Raw genomic sequence first — 24,314 nt, forward strand, 5'->3', positions numbered from 1 at the left:
ATTTTTCTCCTCTCTTCCCTTCTTCTTTTCCCTTCTTCTCTCCTCTTACCTGTTTGCCTTCCTCCCCTCTTCTTCCTCCCATTCTCGTGTTGTTGCCCTCATTATCTTTAACATTACTATCATTACCATTATCATTTCTCTTTTCTTCTCTTCTTTTCTCCTATCCTCCTCTTTTCATTTGCTATCTACTCCCTATACATATTTTTTGCCTTTATCTTCACCATCTTCATCATCATCATCATCATCGTCATTATAGTAAAACCCATTATTATTTCTATCATTTACTTTTCTACTTTTTTTTCCTCTTCTCTCCTTTTTCTCATCATTATCATCATCATCATCATTGGAAAGTCCACAATATAAATCCTCCTGTTCCAACCTCTTCCCTCCTCCTCCTCCTCCTCCTCCCATCATCATCATCACCATCAGTCGTTCAAATCCTTCCCAGTGGTTCATCCTTCGTCATGGATTACCGAAACTGAAGTGGAATGGGGAGGAGGAAGGGGGGAAGGGGGAAGGGAAGAGGAGGGGTGGAGAGGAAGGGGAGGAGGAGGAGAGGCACAAAGAAAGAAAGGCAGATGAAGGAGAGTTTGGGGAGGGAAGGGGAGAGGGAAGCTTTAGAAGGGGAGGAAGAGGAGGGGAGGCAAAGAGGGGGAGGAGGGGGAGGGGAAAAGAGGGGAGGAACTGGGGTAGAGCATTTTACTTCCTCTTCCTTCTCCTATTTCCTACATCCTCTTCTCCCTTCTTCCCTTCCCTTATCCTCTCCTCTCATCTCTGCTCTTCCTCTTCCCTCGCTTCTTCCTTTCGCCTCTCATCTCCTCTTCTCTCTCCTCTTCCGTCCCTGTTTCAATCCTCCTTCCTCCCTCTTATCCATGCAGCCTCCATCCCTCTGTCCTCCAATACTCCTTTTCGCTCCTTCACATCTCTCCTTCCTCTTCCTCCTCCTCCTCCTCTTCCTCCTCCTCCTTCCTGCTTTGTCGAGAATCATTGTGCTTTGTGTGTTTCGGGTCACTGCTGATGGAGACATGTTATCCAGTGCCTCATGTACCACCTGTAGAGACGAGACGCAGGTATGTATGTATGTATGTATGTATGTATGTATGTAAGTATATATGTAGGAAGGAAGGTATGTAGGTAGGAAGGTAGAGAGGTAGGTAGAAGCTAGTTATGTATGTATGTATCTATGTATGTAAGCATGTATGTATGTATGTATGTATGTATGTGGTATGTATAGTAACCATACATACCACATACTTAGACTGTCACTGTTTTTCGTACGTAAGGAATTAGATCTTGAGGTCCTTATCAGTATTTAAATCTTTCTGTAATAAAAAAAAAAATAACACTAATATCATAATGCTTGGGTTCGTTGTCTGGAATGTCGAGTGCAAGACGCCAGGAGTATTGTTGTCTTTGTATAACTAGATGGTAAGACCTCGCCTAGGATACACAGTGCAGTTCTGGTCCATAATTACAAGAAGGGCATCGGATTACTAGAGAGGGCTGCAAGGTGTTAAGAAATAGTTCCGTCTTTAAGGGCACAGCCAGTCACTGATGTGTTTGACGAATCGAATCAATCACTAAAGCAGGCAGTCTTGTTACGAGCCAATAGATTTTACGCTGCCTTCTCCTCTAGGTTTCCATGTTTATCAAGTGTTATCAAGTGAAAGGAGAAGAAAGGAATGGAAAGGAAAAGATAAGAAAAGATAAGAAAGAAATGGATATGTGAGGAATGGAGAGGAGAGGAAAAGAAATGAATGGAAAGGAAAAAAGGAAAATGGAATACGACTGGAAATGTAAGGAATAGAGAAGAGAGGAGAGGAAAGGAAAGGAAAAAAGGAAAAGGAAAGATGACTGGAAATGTAAGGAATAGAGAAGAGAGGAAAGGAAAGGAAAGGAAAAAAGGAAAATGAAAGATGACTGGAAATGTAAGGAATAGAGAGGAGAGCAGAGAGGAAAGGAAAGGAAAGGAAAGGAAAGGAAAGAAGGAAAATGAAAGATGACTGTTCCTTTTGACCCTCCTCCCTCTTTCACTCGGCTCTCCTTCCTCTTCCTGCTTTCATTCATCCTTCGCTCTCCTTCATTCGCCTTTCCTTCCTCTTTCTGTTTTCCTTCATCTCTCTTCCCTTGCCTCTTCATCCTCCTCCTGTCTTGATCCTTTTCCTTCCTTTACTCACCTCTCCTTTCTCTCCCTGTTCTTCATCTTTCTCCCCAATTCACTTATCTTTCCTTCTTCCTCTTCCTTCTTCCTCCCACCCCTTGCCTGTATCCTCTCTTCCCTCCCATAAATCCTGTTCTCCTTCATCCTTCATCCCTCGACTCTCCTTCCGCTTCCCTCCTTCTCCCTCCTCCAGCGTCCTTCGTGCCCTTCCGTATATAGAAGTCCTGCTGTGTCCTCATAACCTAATTTTCCTCCCACGCCTCACTCCGGCTCCACACCTGACGACGAGGAGGAAGGAAGGAAGGAAGGAAGAAAGAAAGGAAGGAATGAGAAAGAGAAAGACAGGAAGATGAGAACAGCGAAGAACTCACACCTCTGCTGATCCTCCTATAGCAAGCTGAAAGGGAAGAAAAGGGATGAAAGGGAACGGAAGGAAAGGAAAGGAAAGGAAAAGAAAGGAAAGAAGTGGAAAGGAAAAGACAGAAAAAGAAACGGATGGAAAGAAGAGAAATGGACATGAAAGGAAAGGAGAGGAGAAGAGAGGAGAGGAAAGGAGAGGAGAGGAAATGAGAAGAAAGGAGAGGAGAGGAAATGAAAGGAGAAGAGAGGAATGGAAAGGAAAAGAGAAGAAAAGAAAAGAAAGATATGGAAATGTAAGGAATGGAGAGGAAAGAAGAGAGGAAAGGAAAGGAAAGGAAAGGAAAAGAAAGGAAAGGAAAGGAAAGGAGAGGAGAGGAGAGGAGAGGAGAGGAAAGGAAAGGAAAGGAAAGGATAGGAAAGGAAAGGGAAGGGAAGGTAATGGAAGGGAAGGGAAGGAAAGGAAAGGAAAGGAAAGGAAAGGGAAGGGAAGGGAAGGAAAGAAAAGGAAAGGAAAGGAAAGGAGAGGAGAGGAAATGAAACCAACCTCCTTCATAACAAAACTTCATGCTAAGCTTTATGAACCTTCCTCCTCTTCCTCCTCCTCCTCCTCCTCCTCCTCCTCCTCCTCCTCCTCCAGACCATAACGAACCCGATCTGTGTTAGAGAAGGACTGAACACTCAGCCTGCCACCGCCCCTTTCTCCTCCTCCTCCTCCTCCTCCTCCTCCTCCTCCAAGCACAGCCAAAGCAAAGCAGAAAGACAAGCAGGCGATTCTGAACTTCCCAACTACTACAAATTAGAATGAGGGAGACGATAAGTACTGGAGGACGAAGAGGAGAAAGTGGAAGAAGAAGAAGAAGAAGAAGAAGAAGAAGAAGAAGAAGAAGAAGAAGAAGAAGAAGAAGAAAAATATGAAGAAGAAAAAGAGGAAGAAGACGAGAAGGAAAAAGAGGAGGACAAGGAGATAAAAATAAAAGAAAAAGGAGAAAAGGACGAATACAAGAAAGAAAAGGAGGATTAAAAATAAGAAGAGGGAAATGAATGAGAACAAAAGAAAAGAGAACAAAAAAAAGCATAAACTTCAACTACGAGAGAAGAGGAAGAGAAGGAGGAATAAGAGAAGGAGAGAAAGAAAAAAAAACAGAATAGGAAATGAGGAAAAGAAGAGAACCGGATAAGAAGCAAGAGGAGAATCAAAGGAATAAGTAGAAGGAAGAAGAAAATAAGGAAATTACCAAAAAAGGAGGCGAGAGAAAAGAAGAGAAGAGAGGAGAAGAGAACAGGACTCTCAGTAGGACTCGACTCAAAGGATACCAAAGGATACCCGTGACAATGAGCGTCCTTCACAACACCATTCACATCCTGGGCTCCTCATCTACCGCAGGAGAGAGGTAGAAGAAGAAGAAGACGAAGAAGAAGAAGAAGAAGATGAAGAAAGAGAAGAAGAAGAAGAAGAAGAAGATGAACATGAACATGAAGAAAGAGAAGATGATGAAGAAGAACAAGAACAAGAACAAGAAGAACAAGAACAAGAACCGGAAGAACAATAATAAGGACAAAAACAAGAAGATTAAGAAGAACAAGAAGAACAAGAACAAGAAGAACAAAAGGAAGAACAGGAACCAGAAAAACAAGAAAAAAAAAGAAAAAAAAAGAAATGAAGAAGAGATCGACAACATCCAGCCTCGCAAAATACCATTGAATCGAGTCATACAGAATTCCAAAAATACCTTCTCTTCCGCCCCCTACCCCTCCCCCCCTCCCCCCTTCGTATTTTTCGCCCCGAGGCATTGTGGGAGCGAAGAGTCATTTTTGGAACCCATAAGTGTGGGCGCGAGTGGTCGTCTATTGGCGGAGAAGAGGAAAAAGATAAAAAGAGAAGAGCAGATGGGATTGAATAAAAGCCTCCCGTGGGATTGTTGGAAGGGAGAAGAAATTGAGGAGGAGGAGGAGGAGGAGGAAGAGGAGGAGGAGTGATGATGGAGGAGAAGGAGGAGGAAGAAAAGAAGGAGCATGAAAAAGTTAAATGACTCAAATCCTTCTTTATTGCCCTGAAAAGCTTACACACACACACACACACACACACACACACACACACACACACACACACACACACACACATACACACACAGATCACCATCAGAGTAGAACAATATCTCACACACAAAAAAAAGCGTCTCTCTCTCTCTTACCAGGTATACGTAATTCCCTCATTATAGAAGCTCCCCCTAAAGACCTCACCTGCCCTCACCTGCTACTTCCCCCTCGTTACCTGCATAGCCTACCTGTTCCGTCTACCTGTAATGTTCCGTGATCGCCATTCACTCCCAAGGCTTAGCGGCGACCCTTAGCGCTATTTTTAAAGAGAAGGTAGCATCTTTTTCTTCAATGGGTTATTTTGGTCAAGGTTGAAATGTGTGATGTTGCTACTATTTCTGCTCCTGCTACTACTGCTGCTGCTACTACTATTACTACTACTACTACTACTACTGCTATTACTACTAACAATACTCATCATTAACCCATCACCACCAACTCCAACAATAATACCAACACTACCACCGCCACACCCACAACCACCATCACCATCACAAACAACAACAACAACAACAACAACTTCGCGGACCCCACCACCAAAGGCAATCAACACACACACACACACACACACACACACACACACACACACACACACACACACACAGATATATATACACACACAGTATCAAGACGAGAGCTCTTCCCTCGATTCCTTTCCTCCTCCTCCTCTTCTTCCTCTTCCTCTTCCTCTTCCTCCTCCTCCTCCTCCTCCTCCTCCTTCTTCTACGACGCTTCTTCCTGTTGACCCTGGAGAGAGAGAGAGAGAGAGAGAGAGAGAGAGAGAGAGAAGAAAATCTCTCTCTCTCTCTTTCTCATCTCTCTCTCTCTCTCTCTCTCTCTCTCTCTCTCTCTCTCTCTCTCTCTCTTCACCTATCTATATCTTCTTTCGCTATAAGAATGTTGAATGAGAAATGATGGGCAGGAGGGAGAAGAGGGGAAAAGGAAGGGAAGAGGAGAAGCTGGGAGAGGAAGAAAAGAAGAGCAAGGAGGAGGAGGAGGAGGAGTGAGCTGGTGATGGAGAACAATGGAGAGAAAAAAGAAGGGAAGAGGAGTGAATATAGATGGAGGAGAAGTGAAGCGAATAAGAGAAGAGGAAGTGCGCGAAAGTGGAATTAAGTGGAATGAAAGGGAGAAGAGGAGGGAACAGAGAGGAGAAAGCGGGGAGAATGGGAAGGAAGAGAATGAGTGCCGGGAGGGGAGGGAGAGAGAGGAATAAAGGAAAAAATGGAGGAGAGGCGAGGGAGCGAAGGAGAAGGGAAAATATGAGAAGAAAGAAGGAAGAAAAGAGAAAGAAAAACAAGGAGGATAAGAACGAAAAGAAGACAGAGAAGGAGAACGAGAATGACGAAGAAGAAAACAAGGAGGAGAAGAAGATGAAGAGACAGAAAAGAACGAGAATGACGAGGAAGAAGAAAACAAGGACGAGAAAGAAGAGGCGGAGGCTGGTGAAGAAGATGAAGAGAAAGAAAAAAAAAGAGGAACGAGGAGATGGAGAAGAGCGAAAAAGAGGAGGAGAAGAAGGCTGGTGGAGAAGATGAAGAGAAAGAAAAGAACGAAGAACGAGGATGAGAAGAAGACCGGAGAAGAGAGAATGAGAAGAAGGTTGGTGAAGAAGATGAAGAGAAAGAAGAGAATGAGGGACGAGGATAAGAAGAAGAGCGGAGAAGAGAGAAGGAGAAGAAGGCTGGTGAAGAAGATGAAGAGAAAGAAGAGAATGAGGGACGAGGATAAGAAGAAGAGCGAGAAAGAGAGAAGGAGAAGGCTGGTAAAGAAGATGAAGAGAAGGAGAAGAATGAGGGACGAGGATGAGGAGAAGATCGAGAAACAGAAGAAGAAGGCTGCTAAAGAATATGAAGAAAAAAAAAAGAAAGAAGAACGAGGATAAGAAGAAGAGCAAAAAAGAGGAGAAGGCTGGTGAAGAAGATGAAGAGAAAGAAAAGAACGAGGAAGAGAAGGAAGAAACCAGTAAAAGAAGATAGGGAGAGAAAAAAGGATAAAGGACGAAAAGGAAGACGAAAGCGAGGAAGAGAAGGAAGATACCAGTTAAAGAAAATGGGGAGAAAGAAAATTATAAAAGACGAAGATGAGGAAGAAAGCGAAGAAGAGAAGAAGGAGGAGGCTGGTAAAGAAGGTGAAGAAGAGAAAAGAATAAAGAGGAGGAGAGGAATCATAAGGCAGGATGGAACAGAGTGGGAAAGGAATGCAAATTTGATCCCTTTCCCCGAGGTCACGCGAAACAAAGGAAGAAAGAGAGAGAGAAAGAAGGCAAGGAGAAATGAAGGAAGGATGAAAGAGGAATTGAAGGAAGGAAGAAAAATAGAAGCTTCAAAAATATCACACTAGTTACTCTCTCTCTCTCTCTCTCTCTCTCTGCGTCTTACACTTGAATATATGTCTTTTCTTGGTCAATTTTCTGTTTATTTAATATTTGTGTGAAAATTTTTTATTACATACGTAGAAAAGTGTAAGTAGTAGTAGTAGTAGTAGTAGTAGAAGTAGTAGTAGTAGTAGTAGTAGTAGTAGTAGTAGTAGTAGTAGTAGTTGCAGACGCAGGATTGACAGTAGATATGGTTCTCCTCCTCCTCCTCCTCTTCCTCCTCCTCCTCCTCCTCCTCTTCCTCCTCCTCCACATCCTCCTCCTCCTCCTTCACGGGTGGAACGTGACGCATCCATCATGTTAACCAATGACATGCATCGGTGAGAGTAATTAGGAGGAGGAGGAGGAGGAGGAGGAGGAGAAGAAGAAGAAGAAGAAGAAGAAGAAGAAGAACAAGAACAAGAACAAGAACAAGAACAAGAAGAAATCAGAAAGCGAAAAAAAACTACAAAAAAACATGAAAACAACAACAACGAATAACAACAACAACAACAACAACAGCAACATTAATCATAACAAAGACAAGCTAAACTAAACGAAAACAAATATAAAAAAACAGCAGGAAAACGAGGCATTACAAAAACAACACAAACAACAACACCTCAATCTAGCAAAGCACCCCATTAAATTAAACCCGAGGACACATTTTCTCCTTAAGAGGGGGAGATCCATTTTCTTTTTTGCTTCTCTACACCTGGAAGAAAACGGAATACCAGAGAAGACAGAGGTGGTAGTAGTAGTAGTAGTAGTAGTAGTAGTAGTAGTAGTAGTAGTAGTAGTAGTAGTAGTAGTAGTAGTAGTAGTAGTAGAGAGAACTGGAGGAGGAGGACGAGGGAGAAGACAAGAGGGAGGAGGACGAGGAAGAGGAAGAGGAGGAAAAAGAATATAAATGAGGAAGGGAGGAAGGAAAGAAGGAGGAATGGAAAGAAGAGCAATTAATTTTCCTCGTCTTTTTTCTCTTGTACGTCATAATAATTGTTACTTGCGGTGAGGGAAATGACGAAAGGAAGGAGGGAGAGGAGAAGAAGAGAATGATAAATGAGGAGGAGGAGGAGGAGGAGGAGGAGGAGGAGAGAAGGAGGAAAGATAAGTGAGAGAGGGAGGGAAGGAAAGATGTCACAAGAAAGAGAATGCGAAGGGGAGATGGGAGGGAAAGATGAATGAGAAGAAAAAAGAAAGGAAGAGGAGACAAAAAGATCGAAAATATGAAGGAAGAGAAGGAGGAAACAAGGAAGATGATGGAGAGAAGGAATAAAGGCGTCAGAGGGAAGGAAGAAATAGGAAGAAGGGAAGAAGATAAAAAAAAGGAGGGAGGGAGAAAAGAGGAACCCAGGAGAGAGAGAGAGAGAGAGAGAGAGAGAGAGAGAGAGAGAGAGAGAGAGAGAGAGAGAGAGAGAGAAATAAAGAAAGATAAAAGAGAAGAGATGAAAAAGGAGGGAGGGAGGGAGAAACGAGGAAGAGAGGAGAGAAAAAGAGAAAGAAAGATGAAAGAGGAAGAAAGGAAGAAAGATGAGGAAGGGACGGAGGAAAGGAAGAATTGTGAGGAAGGAGATAAAGGAAGGGAGGAGAGAAAAAAATGGAGGAAGATAAAGGAGAGAGAGAGAGAGAGAGAGAGAGAGAGAGAGTGGATCAATCTCTATCGCTGCCATCTCTCTCTTCCTTGACCTTTCAGAGACAATTATTTATTTTCTCTCTTTCTACTCTCTCTCTCTCTCTCTCTCTCTCTCTCTCTCTCTCTCTCTCTCTCTCTCCCCTCATAATGCAGTCACCTCCGTTGCTGGGTTCAATTGGCTGTCTGAGATCTAATGTTTAGGCTGAATTATCATATATTATTTGGGCCTAACTCAGTTGCCTATCCACTTAACACAAATAACAAAGATGATGATGATGATGAGGAGGAGGAGGAGGAGGAGGAGGAGGAGGAGGATAATAATAATAATATGAAGAAGAAGAAGAACAACAACAACAACAACAACAACAACAACAACAACAACAACAACAACAACAACAACAACAACAACAACAACAACAACAACAACAACAACAACAACAACAACAACAACAACAACAACAACAACAACAACAACAACAAAATAAATCGATCAACATGTTTCTGGGACGGAGAGAAATAAAGATAGATAAATAAATACTGATAATTAAGTGGCGAGACAGATAATTACATACATAGATAAAGATAGAAAAATAGATAGATAGATAGATAGAAAAAATATATATAAGGAATGGTAGAAGAGGCATGTAATTGTGCTGGTAAATAAAGAGAAGATGGAACAGAAAAGACACATAAACAGACCAACAGCCAAGACACACCGATAGATACGTCGACTTGAACTCTTTTCAAAGAGAGGGTATCAGGACACCTCCTCCCGAAAAAAAAAAAACAAATAGATAAAACCCCGCGATAGATTACGTGAAACAGCGGCACAAGAATATAATTTTGCAATATAAAAGAAAATCGCTTACAAAGATGTTTTTATTTTTTGTAGTAAAAGAAATGTATTTATAGGAGAGAGAGAGAGAGAGAGAGAGAGAGAGAGAGAGAGAGAGAGAGAGAGAGAGAGAGAGAGAGAGAGAGAGAGAGAGAGAGAGAGAGAGAGAGAGAAGGATGGAGAAATGGGAAATAGGAGACAGGAATGATGCAAAGGAGAGAAAGGAGGAGAGAAAGGAGAGAAGAGGGAACAGACTGGGAAGGAAGGGAAGAGAGAGGGAAAGGGAGGAGATAAAGAAGAGGAAGAGGAAGTGTAAAGTAACAGGAAGGAAGGGGACCGGAAGAGAAACGAGAAAAAGGGAGAGGAAGGGAAAATAAGAGGAAGGAGAGGAAGGCGAAGGGAAGAGAAGAAGAGATGAGAGAGAGAGAGAGAGAGAGAGAGAGAGAGAGAGAGAGAGAGAGAGAGAGAGAGAGAGAGAGAGAGAGGAATTAAATTAGAGAGGGGAAGAGGGGAGTGGGAGGGGGAGAGAGTTACACGCTTGACTAGCAAAAAGGGGAAAAAGACACGAAAAAGGAGAGAGAGAGAGAGAGAGAGAGAGAGAGAGAGAGAGAGAGAGAGAGAGAGAGAGAGAGAGAGAGAGAGAGAGAGAAAACAAGGAAGAGGAGAAACGCTGAGAAGGTAGACATGTGGAGAATAGAGGAAGAGAAGGATGCTGAGGAGTAGGAGGGAGAGAAGAAAAGAGATAAAATGGAGAATAAGGGAAACACAAAGGATACTGAAGAGAAGGGAAGAGAGAGAAAAGGATAGAGAAATATGGAAGAATAAAGAAAAAAGAAATGAGAAGGAAGAGGAAAGAGGGAGGAGAGACATATGGATAAGAAGGGAGAAGAGAGATGTTGAAGAGAAGGCAAAAAAAAGATGAAGAACCGAGAAGGAGAAGGATGCTGAGAAGATAGAAAGGAAAGAAAACACAAGAAAAATATGAAAGAAGAAATGCTGAAGAGAATGAAGAAGAGAAAAGAAATATGGAAAAGTTAAAGGATGCTGAGGAGGAAGAGGAGAAGGAAGAAAATGAGAAAAGGTTATATGGAAAATAGGGAGAATAAATTGGGGTGGGCCAGCGGGGAGATAACACGCACGTCGCACAGTAATTGGAAGGAGTGAAATAAAAAGGTGAAATTGGGCTGATTTACGGATGACTGGACCAGAAAATTAGATTGGGCTTTCCGGGAGACCATTTTTCGGGCTTGGCTGACACCGAGCAAGTCCAAATAGGGTGAGTGTGGACTGACTGGGGACTGGGACTCATGCAATTTGGCGCTAGGAGAGTTGGTGACTGTGGTGGCGGTATGTCTGGTTGGGCTATTTTTTCTGGGAGGCGAAAGGGGGGGGGGGTAGAAGGGTGTTTTGGGCTGGAAATGTTAGGTTGGGGTAGTTTTGGGGATTGGTTGAGTTATTCATATATGGTACATTTAACTTTTTCTCTCTGTGTCTATTTTTCTATCTGTTTGTAAATGTCTATCTGCCTATCTATCTTTCGCTGTTTCGTCCTTTCTTTTTCTCTCTTCTTCTTCTTCTTCTTCTTCTTCTTCTTCTTCTTCTTCTTCTCCTTCTTTTTCTATTCATCAGTCTCTCTTGCTTTCTCTCTTTCCCTGTTTATCGATATCTCTCTTTCTCCCTCTTTTCGTCAATCTCTCTCTCTCTCTCTCACTTAATCCTTCAATCACGCACTCACTCACTCGCTCACTCACTTTTTTTCCTTTCGTCGCATCTCTCTCTCTCACGTCACTCCCAGGAAACTGACTATTCACTTACGCTTCTTTCAAGTCTCTCTCTCTCCTACACCATATTCACTCCATTAACACGTTCAAACACACACACACACACACACACACACACACACACACACACACACACACACACACACTAGGGTTCAACACCGAATTATTTACACTAATTCGTTAAAGCTCGGGTATATTGAGCAATTAAGCCCTTGAAAAACGTGTACGCGCGCATGAACATCAATGGAATATTACAAAAAAAGAGAGATTAAAGGCTTATTAACTAACCCCTGATTCTTTTTTTGCTAATAAACAATAGTGACGTGTAACAACAGCAACAAAGCTTGACCCACTGTAACGATGACAATGAGAACAACAACAACAACAACAACAACAACAACAACAACTAATAATATTAATAACAATACTGACACTAATACTAATACGAATACCACTACTACTATCAATACTACTATTACTTTTATAACCACTACTACTACCACCACAGACACTACTACTACTACTACTACTACTACTACTACTACTACTACTACCATTACTCCCACTACATCCACCACCACCAATAACACCACCAATACAGTCACCACCACCATCACGACACCACCACTATCACCACAACCACCAACACCACTAACACCACCACCACCACCACCTACAACATCAACAACAAAAACAACAACTACAACAACAAACAACTTGCTCTCTTCAACGTTAATGAAATAAGGAGAAATTCACCGAAGACTTATTACCACAACTTTCGAATATATTAATTAATGTAAACAGGATACGAAGAAGGAATATGAAGAGAGGAGAAGAGAAGAGAGGACAGGAGAGGATAAGAGAGAGAAGAGGAGGGAAGAGGAAAGGAGATGGAAGGGGAAAGGAGAGGATATTTGAGGAAAAGAGAAGAGGAGAGAAGAGCAAGAGTAATGGAGGCAGGGTGGAGGGGAAGAGGGAGGGATGGAGAGGAGAGGAAAGTTAATGAGAAAGAGGAGGAGGAGGAATAGGAGGAGGAGTTGGAGGAGAAAGAGGAGGAGGAGGAGGAGGAGGAGGAGGAGGAGGAGGAGGAGTGGAGAGGGAAGTGAGTGAAGGGCGCAGAGAGAGAGAGAGAGAGAGAGAGAGAGAGAGAGATAATGCGTCCAAAGGTTTAAGGTATAATTATTTTATTCATTCTCTCTCTCTCTCTCTCTCTCTCTCTCTCTCTCTCAACAAACTTTTTTTCGCTCATTCTTATCTTCATTTTTTTATCATTTATTTTCTATTCTTGTTTTTTTTGTTGTTGTTTGTTGTTGTTGTTTTTCCGAGCACCCTTATCTTTTTTTCTTTTCAATTATTCATTCCGCTCTCGACTCCCTTTACGGCTTCATGTTTTTTTATGTTTTTTACACTGAGCATTTTCTTGTTTTCTCTTGTCTGTCACTTTTCTTTTCCTTTCTTTCTTCCTCTTTTGTTCATTTGTTCAAGTATCTCTTTTGTGTGTTTGTTTGTTTGTTTGTTTTTAATTTTTCCTGTGTCTTCCTTTGCACTCGCTCTCCCCCTTTACTCTCTCTCCTTTTTCTCCTCTATATCCCGTATTCTCCCCTTCCATTTTTTTCCTTCCGTCTCGTTGCATTGTGTATTCATTGCAAGCATTTTTTTCCCTTCAATGTTTCTTCTTTTTTTTCTTTGGCATTCGGAAAAATATAAAAAGCTACATCAGAGCACACACACACACACACACACACACACACACACACACACACACAATGCTGAATATCAGAATCCAGGAATTACAGACGCAGATTCGAGAGAGAGAGAGAGAGAGAGAGAGAGAGAGAGAGAGAGAGAGAGAGAGAGAGAGAGATACAAACAGAAACAAAGTATATATTTATCTATCTGCTTATGTATATTTATCTATCTTTGTGTTTGTCTATCTTTCTATGTATTTATCCCTATCTATTTATTCATCCATATATTTATCTATCAATGTATATCTCTATTAACCATCAACCAGTCAATCTATATATTATCTGTTTATCTATCTATTTATCAATCTATCGATCTATATCAATCTATCTGTCTGACAAATCTATTTACCTATCTATCAATATATGTAAGTATTTATGTAGGTATCTATCTATCCACATGTCTATCTATAAAACTATCTATCGATCTATCTATCAGTTCATCACTCTATTCGCATCCGTCTGAACAAAGCATTTTTTTTTCCTTAATTTTTCAATCACTTCGTCTTTTTTTCCTTCCTCTTCATATTTTTTTCCCCAAGGGGCTTCATACAACGCTCCACTCTGGCCGCTTCATGGTCCCTTTTCTTCCCTTTTTTTCCCTTTGCTCTCTTCCATCATCGCATTCCACAGCCTAACACGTGACCTCTTTCTTCCTCCTTCCTCCTCCTCCTCCTCCTTCTGCTTCTCCTCCCGTCCACCTCTTCCCTTTCTCTCTATCTCCCTCTCCGCTTCCTTACCTCTTTCTCTTTCCTTTCTGTTTTTTCTCCTATTCATTTTTCTTCCTCTTCCTCTTCTCACTTTCTTCCTTCCTTCCTTGTGCCTGCCATTCTTCTTTTTCCTTTCTTTTTTCTTCTCCTCTTCATTCCCCTTCGCTCTTCTTCGTTTGCTTCTTCTCTTCTTCTATTTTTTCTTCTCCACAAATTCTTCCACTTTCCTCTCTTCTCTTCCCCTCTCATTTTCCTCTCCCTTATTCTTTTCTTCCCTCCATCCTCTACTTTATCAATCTTTCCTATCCACCTCTTCACCTCCTCACACTCTTCCCTACTCTCCTCCTCCTCCTCCTCCTCCTCCTCCTCCTCTCCCTCCCTTCCCATCTTTTTTTCTCTTCCCTTCTTGTTCAACTCTCTTTCTTCCCCTTCCTTTCTTTCTTTACTATTTTTTTTTATTTGCTAATGGTTCGTCTCTAACAAAGTAAACGTTTTTAAAATACATTAACTTTTCCTCTTAGTTTTTATTTATTCATTTTTAATTTATATTTTCTTTATCATTCACTTATTCACTATTTTACTTATTTGCATTTTATTAGTTTTCCCTTTTACCCGTTTTGCTTTTTCCTTCCTGTTTTTTTCATCTTCCTTTTATTCTTTTTTATATTTTCTTTTATTTATTTTTTATGCCGTTGAGCTAAAATATATTCACATTTTTTTATATTTTTTTTTCATTACTTTTTTTTTGTTTTTTTTCTTCTTATTCCTCTGCTTTATTTCGCTTCCTCATTTATTATTCGCTCATGTCATCGTCTATTCTCTTTTTACCTCCTCCTCCTCCTCCTCCTCCTCCTCCTCCTCCTCCTCCTCCTTCCCTGGGTCTGTCTTTCTTTCCTTTCTTCTCTCCTTTGTCTCTCTTTATCCTCTTATCTCCTTCTATCTCAGTCTCACAATATCTCTCTCTCTCTCTCTCTCTCTCTCTCTCTCTCTCTCTCATCTAGCATTCCTCCATCCCAGCATCATCTCCTTAGACTCTTTTTCATCCTTTCTAATCCATTCTCTTTTATACAAACACAACCTTCTCACCTTTAATGCGTCCTCTTTGAAGTCGTGGTTCTCTCTCTCTCTCTCTCTCTCTCTCTCTCTCTCTCTCTCTGAAAATATTACGCGCCCTTAACTTGTGAGTAAAAGTTATACGCCCTCTCTCCCATCCTTTACGTCCTCCTCCACCTCCTCCTCCTGCCAACCTCTCTTTTTATTCGCTTTTTTTTATTTGTTTACCTTTATTTCTATTTCTTTGGTCTCGTAAAAGCTACTTCCCTTTCCTCCCTTTTATTTAGACCGAGATGCCTTTTCCTTTCTCCCTTCCTTCTCTCCCTTCCCATTTTATACCCTCATTCTGCACACCACCCTTTGTATTCTCTTCCTTTCTATTGCTGTCTTTCTTTCTTTTTGTTTCCCTTCCCTCTTCTTTAGATCTTTAGCCTTTTCCTTTCTTTCTTCCTTTCTTTCTTCTCCCTTCTCATTTTATCCCCTCATTCTGCAGACCACTCTTTCTCTTCTCTTTCTTTCTATTGCTGTCTTTCTTTCTTTTTGTTTCCCTTCCCTCTACTTTAGATCTTTAGCCTTTTCCTTTCTTTCTTCCTTTCCTTCTCTCCCTTCTCATTTTATCCCCTCATTCTGCATACCACTCTTTCTCTTCTCTTTCTTTTCTATTTCTGTCTTTCTTTCTTTTTATTTCCTTGGTCTCGTAAAAACTACTTCCCTTCCCTCTTATTTAGATCTTTAGCCTTTTCCTTTCTTTCTTCCTTTCCTTCTCTCCCTTATCATTTTATTCCCTCATTCTGCACACCACTCTTTCTCTTCTCTTTCTTTTCTATTTCTGTCTTTCTTTTTATTTCCTTGGTCTCGTAAAAACTACTTCCCTCCCTCTTCTTTAGATCTTTAGCATTTTCCTTTCTTTCTTCCTTCTCTTCTTTCCATTCTCATTTTATCCCCTCATTCTGCAGACCACTCTTTCTCTTCTCTTCCTTTCTACTTCTGTTTTTTTTTTCTATTTACTTGGTCTCGAAAAGCTACTCCCTTTAATTCCCTTTTAGACAGAGATGCCGTTTCCTTCCTCCCTTCTTTTCCTCTCCCTCCCCCACTTCCTCACCCCCTCTTTCTCTTTTCTTTTTATCTGTTTCTGTTTTTCTTTCTACTTCCTTGTTCTCGTAAAAGCTATTTCCCTTTCCTCCCTTCCTTCCGACTCTCCCTTCAAACTCCCTCCCCTCCTCCTACCCACCACTCTTTTTCTCTCTTTCTAATTCTATTTACCTTTTTTTTCTAGTTTATCGGTCCCATAGGAGATACTTCCCTTCCTTCTTCAGACCCAGATGACATTTCCTTTCTCCTTTCCTTCCTTCCTTCTCTACCTTCCCCCTTCCTCACTTCCCTCTGCCCACCGCTATTTCTTCTACTCTCTCTCTCTCTCTCTCTCTCTCTCTCTCTCTCTCTCTCTATTTCTGTTATTTCTTCCTTTTATTTCCTTGGTCCCTCTCCCTATAGATCCCTTGATGCCTCTTTCTCCCTCTCTTTTCCTTTCTTCCTTCTCTCCCTTCCCACTTCCTCATCCCCTCCTCTTTCCACCACTCTTTCTCTCCTTTAGCTTTCAAGTTCTGTTTCTCTTTCTTTCTATTTCTTTAGTCCCATAACAGCAACTTTCTTTCCCTTCCTCCAGACCAAGATGTCCTTCCTCCCATTCCTTCCTCTCCTTTCCTTCACTTCCCTTCTTTCTGCTCACCACTCTTTCCATTTTCTTTCTTTCTATTGCTGTTTTTCTTTATTTCTATTCTCTTGATTCCGCAGCAGAAACTTTCCCTTCCTCTCCTTTAGGCCATGATGTCTTTCCCTTCCCTTCCTTTTCTTTCCTTCCTCTTTTTCCCTCCCTTGATCTCAACTATTTGCTCCACTGGTCAGCCTTGTGTCCTTAGGTATGAAATGACCTCTCTCTCTCTCTCTCTCTCTCTCTCTCTCTCTCTCTCTCTCTCTCTCTCTCTCTCTCTCTCTCTCTCTCTCTCTCTCTCTCTCTCTCTCTCTCTCTCTCTCTCTCTCTCTTGGAATACTGTTTTGGGTCATTCCTTCCTTGATGATTCTCCTCTCCTTCCTCTTCTTCCCTCCCTTAACCCTTTGGTCCTGTAGTTAGCGTTGCGCCCTTAGTTATTCAGTGACCTTACACTTAACATTTAAAATACTGCTTAGAACACACTTAAAATACACTTACTAGAGTTAGCATACACTTAGAATACAGGATTTATCGCTACACTTTTATTGGTTTTTCGCTTATTTGATGTTTCTCCTTTTCTTCCTTTCCTTCTTCTCCTCCTCCTCCTCCTCTTCCTCCTCCTCTTCCTCCATACTTTTCCTCTAAGCCCTCCTGTTAAGCGAGTGGCCAGTGCACACTTCACACTAAGAACACTGCACTGTAATAGCTTGTTCTCTTGCTAAAATTTACCGTTCCTGTTCTTTCTCTTCTTATCCTCCTGTTTCTCCTCCTCCTTCACACCTTTTCTCTTCACCCAAACTCGTATAACTTCGTTCCCGTTTCAAGAGACACTTCCTTCCACTTCCCTCCCCTTCACTGCCCTTCACTTCCCTCCCTTTAAACTCTCCCTCCCGCCACACTTCACGCTTCACGTCCCTTTCATTAAGTTACCCACTCCACTTTCCACCTCTTTCCACCTCCCCTCCCCTCCCCCTCTCCCCATGTCCCTTCCCACCCACCCCTCTCCTTCTCTTTCTCTCTCTCTCTCCCTTTAAATTGAAGTGACCACCCAATGTTCCTTTAATAAACTAACCGCTAGACTTAACCTCCTCCTCCTCCTCCTCCTCCTCCTTCTTCTTCATCTTTTTCATTATCATCTTTCGTCTGCTCGTTCTTCTTCTACCACTCCTTCTTTTATTTTTTTTTTATACTGACCTTCTTCTTCTCCACCTCCTTCTCCTTCTTCTTCTTCTCCTTCTCTTTTTCCTTCTGCATCATCCTATTTCATCTGCTCTTTCTTTTTCTTATCCCTCCTACTTCTCGTTTTCACTCTCCTCTTTTTTTCTCTTCCTATTTTTTCATTGTCCTCTTTCGTTTGCTCTTCTTTCTCTTATTGCTCCAACTTTTCTTTTTTTCATCGTCCTCCTCCTCTTCCTTCTCCTTTTTATCATCAGTCTCATCCTCATTTTCCTTTCCTCTTTCTTCTGCTTTTCATTTTTCGTATTTTCCTCCTCACTTCTCCTCTCCTCTCCTCTCCTCTCTTCTCCTCTCCTCTCCTCTCCCCTCCTCTCCTCTCCTCTCCTCTCCCCTCCTCTCCTCTCTTTCTCCCCTCCTCTCCTCTCCTCTCCTCCTCCTCCTCGACCTCCCTTTTCCCATTAGGCCGCCAGTCACCTCGCTCGCTTGTATTATTACCTCCTCTACTGCAATCAAAACACGCCCTCGGAGCAATGTCAGGCCTTGGGAGACACTGGTGGTTAGGAGGGGAGGGGGAGTGGGGAAGAGGGGAATGTGATAGGCTGCTGAATGGAGAGGGGAGGGGGATGCAGTGAGGTGGTGGTATGGGGAGGGGAGACAGAGAGGGAAATAAGGGAGGTGGACGAGGGGGAGAGGTGGTGTTTGGGGCTGCAGGGAGAGAGGGAGGGTGAAGTGGGGTGCAGGTGGGGGAGAGGGGGATGTAGGAAGGGAGGGAGAGAGGGGGAGATAACAGGAGAGGGGATGAAAGCGAAGAAGAGAAAGTGAATTGCTTGAGAAAGAGGAGGAGGAAAGGGAGAGAGAGAGAGAGAGAGAGAGAGAGAGAGAGAGAGAGAGAGAGAGAGAGAGAGAGAGAACTGACAGATGCAATGAAGAACGGAAGAAGAGAAATGGGAGGAAAGTGGAATGGGAGGGAAAAGGGAGAGAAAGAAGGGGAAAGCAGAGGAAAGGGAGGAAGATGGGGGAAGGAAAGGAGAGATGAAACGAAGGAAAAGGAGAAAAAAGAAAGAGAAGAGAAAGGGAGGGAGTGTGGGGAGAAGAAAGAGGAAAAGGAGAGGAAGGGAAGGGGATGGGGGGGGGGGGAAACGAAGGGAGATAAGCAACGAAAAGGAGGAGAGAGAGAGAGAGAGAGAGAGAGAGAGAGAGAGAGAGAGAAGATGAAGGTAAGCGAAATAAAAAGAGGAAGGAGAATTGAGAGACAGCGGGAAAGGTAAGTAACAGCAGAGAGAAGGAGGAGGAGGAGGAGGAGGAGGCAGAAGAGGAGAGAGAGAAAGAGGAACAGAGACACAGATAGAAAAAAAAAAGAAAAAGAGAAAGAGAAAGAGAGAGAGAGGAGGAAATCGATCTAGCTTTGACATGTCCTGACTACCCCCATCTCTACCTCCCTCCTCCCCCCTGACACGGTGACACGCCCAGGTTAATGAAGTGTCTGATGGCCCACCTGTTGATTGGCCGCGTGCCGCCACTCGGGGGAGGCGCGGCGGCACAGGTAGGTGGCCGGCGCGCGCTAATTAATGAAAGGCGGCCAGGTGAAGCGTGGGAAAGGTTACATCTCGTCGCCGCCCGCCTCTTGACTTTCACTTTTCTTCACCTCATTTTTTTTTCATTCTCTTCTTTGTATCGTTTTCATCGTTTTGTTCCTTCTACTTCTAATTTCTTCCTCTTCCCTTTCTATTTCTTTTTTTTTTGTCTATTTTTCCTTACTATTCTATATTTGTTTCTTCCCTTCCTCTTTTTTATCTCTTTTTTCTATCTTATTTATTTTTTATCCCTTATTTTTCACTTTCCTCTATTCCTTATTTTATTTTCTTCTTTTATTTATTTTTTTGTTATTTTCTATTTTTTTTTCATTATTATTTTTTTTTAATTATACTTCCTTTCCCTTCGGTCCTTAATTATTATCTATTTTCATTGTATATTCCGTTTAGACGTCACTTCCTATCACTTCCTTTCTTCCTGTTCTTTCTTTTTCCTTCTATATTATTTTTATTATCTTTCTCTACATCCCTTTCACTTTCTATCTCTTAATTACATCCTTTTCTATTAATTCCATTTTCATATTTTTACTTTTCCCTTCCTTTTCTTCTCTTTTCTTTCCTGTCCCTTCCTTTTCTTTCCTTCCTTCTCCTCCCTACTATTCTCTTTTCTTATTTGCCATCCCAAGATTTCCTCCCATTTTCCTTTCCACTCCTCTTCTTTTTAAATAGGTCACTTTTTTTCTCTCTCCACCTTTCTTCCCTCCCATAATTTACCTCTTTCAGTCCTCCTCTCCTCTTCCTCCTCCTCTTCCTCCTCCTCTTCTTCCACGCGAATCACTGTAAAAAAGCATACAACAAAGCCAACACTATGCTCGGGTTCATAGCGAGGAACTTCGAGTGTAGAACGCCAGACAAAATGCTATCCTTGTATAATTCCATGGTAAGACCGCACCTCGAGTATGCAGTACAGTTCTGGTCTCCTAATTACAGAAAGGACATTGCTTTACTGGAAAGGATTCAACGACGCGCCACGAAAATGATTCCAACCTTCAGGGCTCAACCGTACGAGGAACGACTCAAGCGACTCAATCTCTTTACCCTGGAGAAAAGACGCCTAAGAGGAGATATGGTTCAAGTCTTCAAGTACCTGAAAAAGTTCAGTAACGTCGATAATTCCAAATTCTTTGAACTGCAAACCAACTCAAGAACTAGAAATAACGGTTTACCCATTCAGTCGAGTCGATGTAACACAGACATTGGAAAGAGTTTCTTTTCAAACCGAGTCATCAGCCACTTGAACAATCTTCCCTCAGAAGAAGTAAATGCGAATGCCATCAACTCCTTCAAATATCGAATCGACCGTCATTTCGTTGCGTCAGGAGTAAGCTGAATGCTTTCATCTGCTCCCCAGGCCCCAAGTGGCTGTCGAGCAGATTAATTCACCAAGCGGGCAACCTCGTAATGAGCCAAGAGGCTTTCTGTTGCCTGCATTTCCATATTTCTATGTTTCCTCCTGCTCCTACTTCCCCCCTCCTCCTCTTCCTTCTCCTCCTCCCATATCTCCCCTCCTATTAACATCCCCTCACTAAATTACACCTCTCCCCTCTCCTCCCATACTTCACCCTTCCCATTCCCCTCTCTTCCGTCTCTCCCCTCCCTATCCCTCCCGTCCTCCCCTTCACCCTCTCCCTTCCAATCCTCCCCTTCCCTCTCCCTTGTTTTCGCTAAGTCTCTCGAAAATTGATCCGAGTTGGCAGTTTTAAGTCTTCATCATTTAAGTTTTAATGTAGAGAAGGGGAACAGTAAAGGCGAGGCTCCTCCTGCTGCTGCTGCTGCTACTACTACTACTACTACTACTGAGAGAGAGAGAGAGAGAGAGAGAGAGAGAGAGAGAGAGAGAGAGAGAGAGAGAGAGAGAGAGAGAGAGAATTCAGTTTCCTATCCATTTCATTTCCTAAAACCGTGATGTGGTTTGGGGTGACTCAAATTTCTCTTCTGGCCTTGAAAAGTGACCTCCGTGTGTGTGTGTGTGTGTGTGTGTGTGTGTGTGTGTGTGTGTATGTCACCTGGCCGTGTATCAATCACCGTTCACCCGTCACGACCATCAGGTGTGTGCGTGAGTTTTACCTGATATTTGCCTCTGACACACACACACACACACATACACACACACACACACACACACACACACACACACACAGTCTCATTTACACATACAGAGAGAGAGAGAGAGAGAGAGAGAGAGAGAGAGAGAGAGAGAGAGAGTATAATAAACACAAAACAGCAATTAAAACACTCGTGACAAAACAAAAAGCTAATAAAAACAAGAGCTGATTGGCGACTGACTGACTGACTGACTGACTGACATACGGACGACGAATTATCTGCCTAAATCTGAGTAATGTATTTTTTATGTCTGTCTGTATTTCTGTCTTTGTCTGGCTTATTTTTAGGGAGGGGGGGGGTTGCTTGTCTAGTGATCGGTCTGTCTGTCTGTCTTTCCTTCTGCTTCCCTGTTCGTCTTTCTGTCTGTTTGGCTATCTCTTTGTGTGTCTGTATGTCTTTTTTTTTTGGGGGGGGGGGCTTTTTCTTTTTGCCTGTCTAGTCATCGGTTTGTCTGTATGTCTTTCCATCTGCTTCCCTGTTCGTTTTTATGTCTGTTTGGATATCTCTTTGTGTGTCTGTAAGTCTGTATTTGTCTGTGGTTGTCCTATATGCTTATGTATGTCTATTTCTACATGTCTGCTATGCTTCTTTGCCCTTCTCTTCCTCTGTCTATTCATCTGTCTATCTAACTGTCTTTGGTATATGTCTATCTATCTAGCTATATCTATCTATCTATTTATTCTTCTATCGATCTCTATTTCTCTATCTCTGTATCTCTTTCAACGTAAATAAACTTGAGAGACACACACAGTCGTCTCTCGGTCTCGCTGCAACGGTATCATGCAAGCCCCTGAAGCCGCTGCCAGCCCGTGCCTCTGAATGCTGGCGCTGTGAGGCTCCCGATAAAAAACAAGGAACAGGAAAGCAATTACGTTCATGATAAAGCGAAGTAAAAAAACGATAAAGTAATTGCCTTCAGTATCCAAAGGCGAGAGAGAGAGAGAGAGAGAGAGAGAGAGAGAGAGAGAGAGAGAGAGAACAATACCAATATACATAGTTATTTTTTTGACAGTTACGAAAATTGATTAAAAAAAGTTATTAAAAAGGGAAATATTGAGATACTTATTGTAACATCGAATTTGTTTTGTTTTTTGTGTGTGTTTCATTTTACACAGACATGAAAAACGTGACTTCCAGGCAGACAGGTAATACTAATAAATGGCCAATTAGATGTAAGCTCAGGTGTTTCTAGACGCAATAAATATATAAAAAAATGGTAAAAAGATAAAATGATGATACTAAAAAAAAGATTAAAAACTAACACTGAATAATTGCATCGAGGCAGACAGGTAACAGTGAAGGATGGGCAATTAGGTAAGCTCAGGTGTTTCCAGGAGTAATAAATAAAAAATGCTGAGAAGATAAATGAAAATGCTAAAAGAGATGAAATAATAACACTAAGTTAATTACATCGAAAAGCAGGTAATACTATTCAATGGCCAATTATATGGAAGCTCAGGTGTTGAACGAAGCGACTAATTAAAAATGGTAAAGAGATAAAACTGAAAATACTAAAAGAGATGAAATAATAACACTAAATTAATTACATCGAGACGCAGGTAATACTAATCAATGGCCAATTATATGCAAGCTCAGGTGTTGAAAGAAGCAATAAATAAATAAAAAACATCATGCTAAAGAAGGTAAAATTAAAATACTAAAAAAAGATGAAATACTAACACTAAAATATTACATGGAGGCAGCCAGGTAACAGTAAGGAATGAGCAATCAGGTAAGCTCAGGTGTTTCCAGGAGTAATAAAAGAAAAATACTGAAAAGAAAAAAACATCAATACTGAAAATGTCAAAGCCTAACACTGAATAACTACATCGAGACAGGAAGGTAATAGTGAAGGATAGGCAGTCAGGTAAGCTCAGGTATTTCCACGAGTAATAAAGAAAAATGCTGAAAAGAAAAATAAATAACAATACTGAAAAGGTCAAATAACTTCATCGAGGCAGGCAGGTAATAGTGAAGGATAGGCAGTCAGGTAAGCTCAGGTGTTTCCACGAGTAATAAAAAAAAAATGCTGAAAAGAAAAAATATCAATACTGAAAAGGTCAAACAACTACATCGAGGCAGGCAGGTAATGGTGAAGGATAGGCAGTCAGGTAAGCTCAGGTGTTTCCAGGAGTAATAAAAGAAAAATGCTGAAAAGAAAAATAAATAATAATACTGAAGAGGTCAAACAATTACATCGAAGCAGGCAGGTAATAGTGAAGGATGGGCAATCAGGAAAGCTCAGGTGTTTCCACGAGTAATAAAAGAAAAATGCTGAAAAGAAAAATAAATAATAATACTGAAGAGGTCAAACAATTACATCGAAGCAGGCAGGTAATAGTGAAGGATAGGCAATCAGGTAAGCTCAGGTGTTTCCACGAGTAATAAAAGAAAAATGCTGAAAAGAAAAATAAATAACAATACTGAAAAGGTCAAATAACTTCATCGAGGCAGGCAAGTAATAGTGAAGGATAGGCAATCAGGCAAGCTCAGGTGTTTCCACGAGTAATAAAAGAAAAATGCTGAAAAGAAAAATAAATAACAATACTGAAAAGTTCAAACAACTACATCGAAGCAGGCAGGTAATAGTGAAGGATAGGTAGTCAGGTAAGCTCAGGTGTTTCCACGAGTAATAAAGGAAAAACTCTGAAAAGAAAAAATGATAATACTGAAAATGTCAAATACTGACACTCAGTAACTACATCGAGGCAGGCAGGTAATGGTGAAGGATAGGCAATCAGGTAAGCTCAGGTGTTTCCACGAGTAAAGAAAAAAAGCTTAAAAGGATAAAACAATGATATTAAATAATTACGGTTCAGTTTTTCTTCATTCACGTGCGAACCCTGTTAGTTAGTCTGTTCATTTGTTACGGATTAGGGAGGTAATATCGCGCAATTCTTTCTTTCTTTATTACCCAGATTTTACACGGTCAATTTATTATCTTTATTATTCTAGCATAACCCAACCTTGAGCGATACACAGACAGACAGACAGACAA

At 41.6% G+C, this 24,314-nt stretch overlaps 2 protein-coding genes across 5 annotated transcripts in view; one reads left to right on the forward strand and one right to left on the reverse strand.

Annotated features, from left to right (window-relative positions):
* The window catches only part of LOC126982937 (ras-related protein Rap-1b-like), a 194,739-nt gene that overhangs the window by 143,986 nt on the left and 26,439 nt on the right, over positions 1-24,314 (reverse strand). The window lies entirely within an intron of this gene.
* Positions 2,833-3,527, forward strand: LOC126982832 (histone H3.v1-like; the record flags this gene model as incomplete). Its single annotated transcript, XM_050835105.1, has 2 exons — positions 2,833-2,889; positions 3,357-3,527. Coding segments are annotated over 2 exons (228 nt in total), but the record flags the coding sequence as incomplete, so codon positions are not given.

The sequence above is a fragment of the Eriocheir sinensis genome, chromosome 52, assembly GCF_024679095.1.
Source record: "Eriocheir sinensis breed Jianghai 21 chromosome 52, ASM2467909v1, whole genome shotgun sequence".
Taxonomy (NCBI): domain Eukaryota; kingdom Metazoa; phylum Arthropoda; class Malacostraca; order Decapoda; family Varunidae; genus Eriocheir; species Eriocheir sinensis.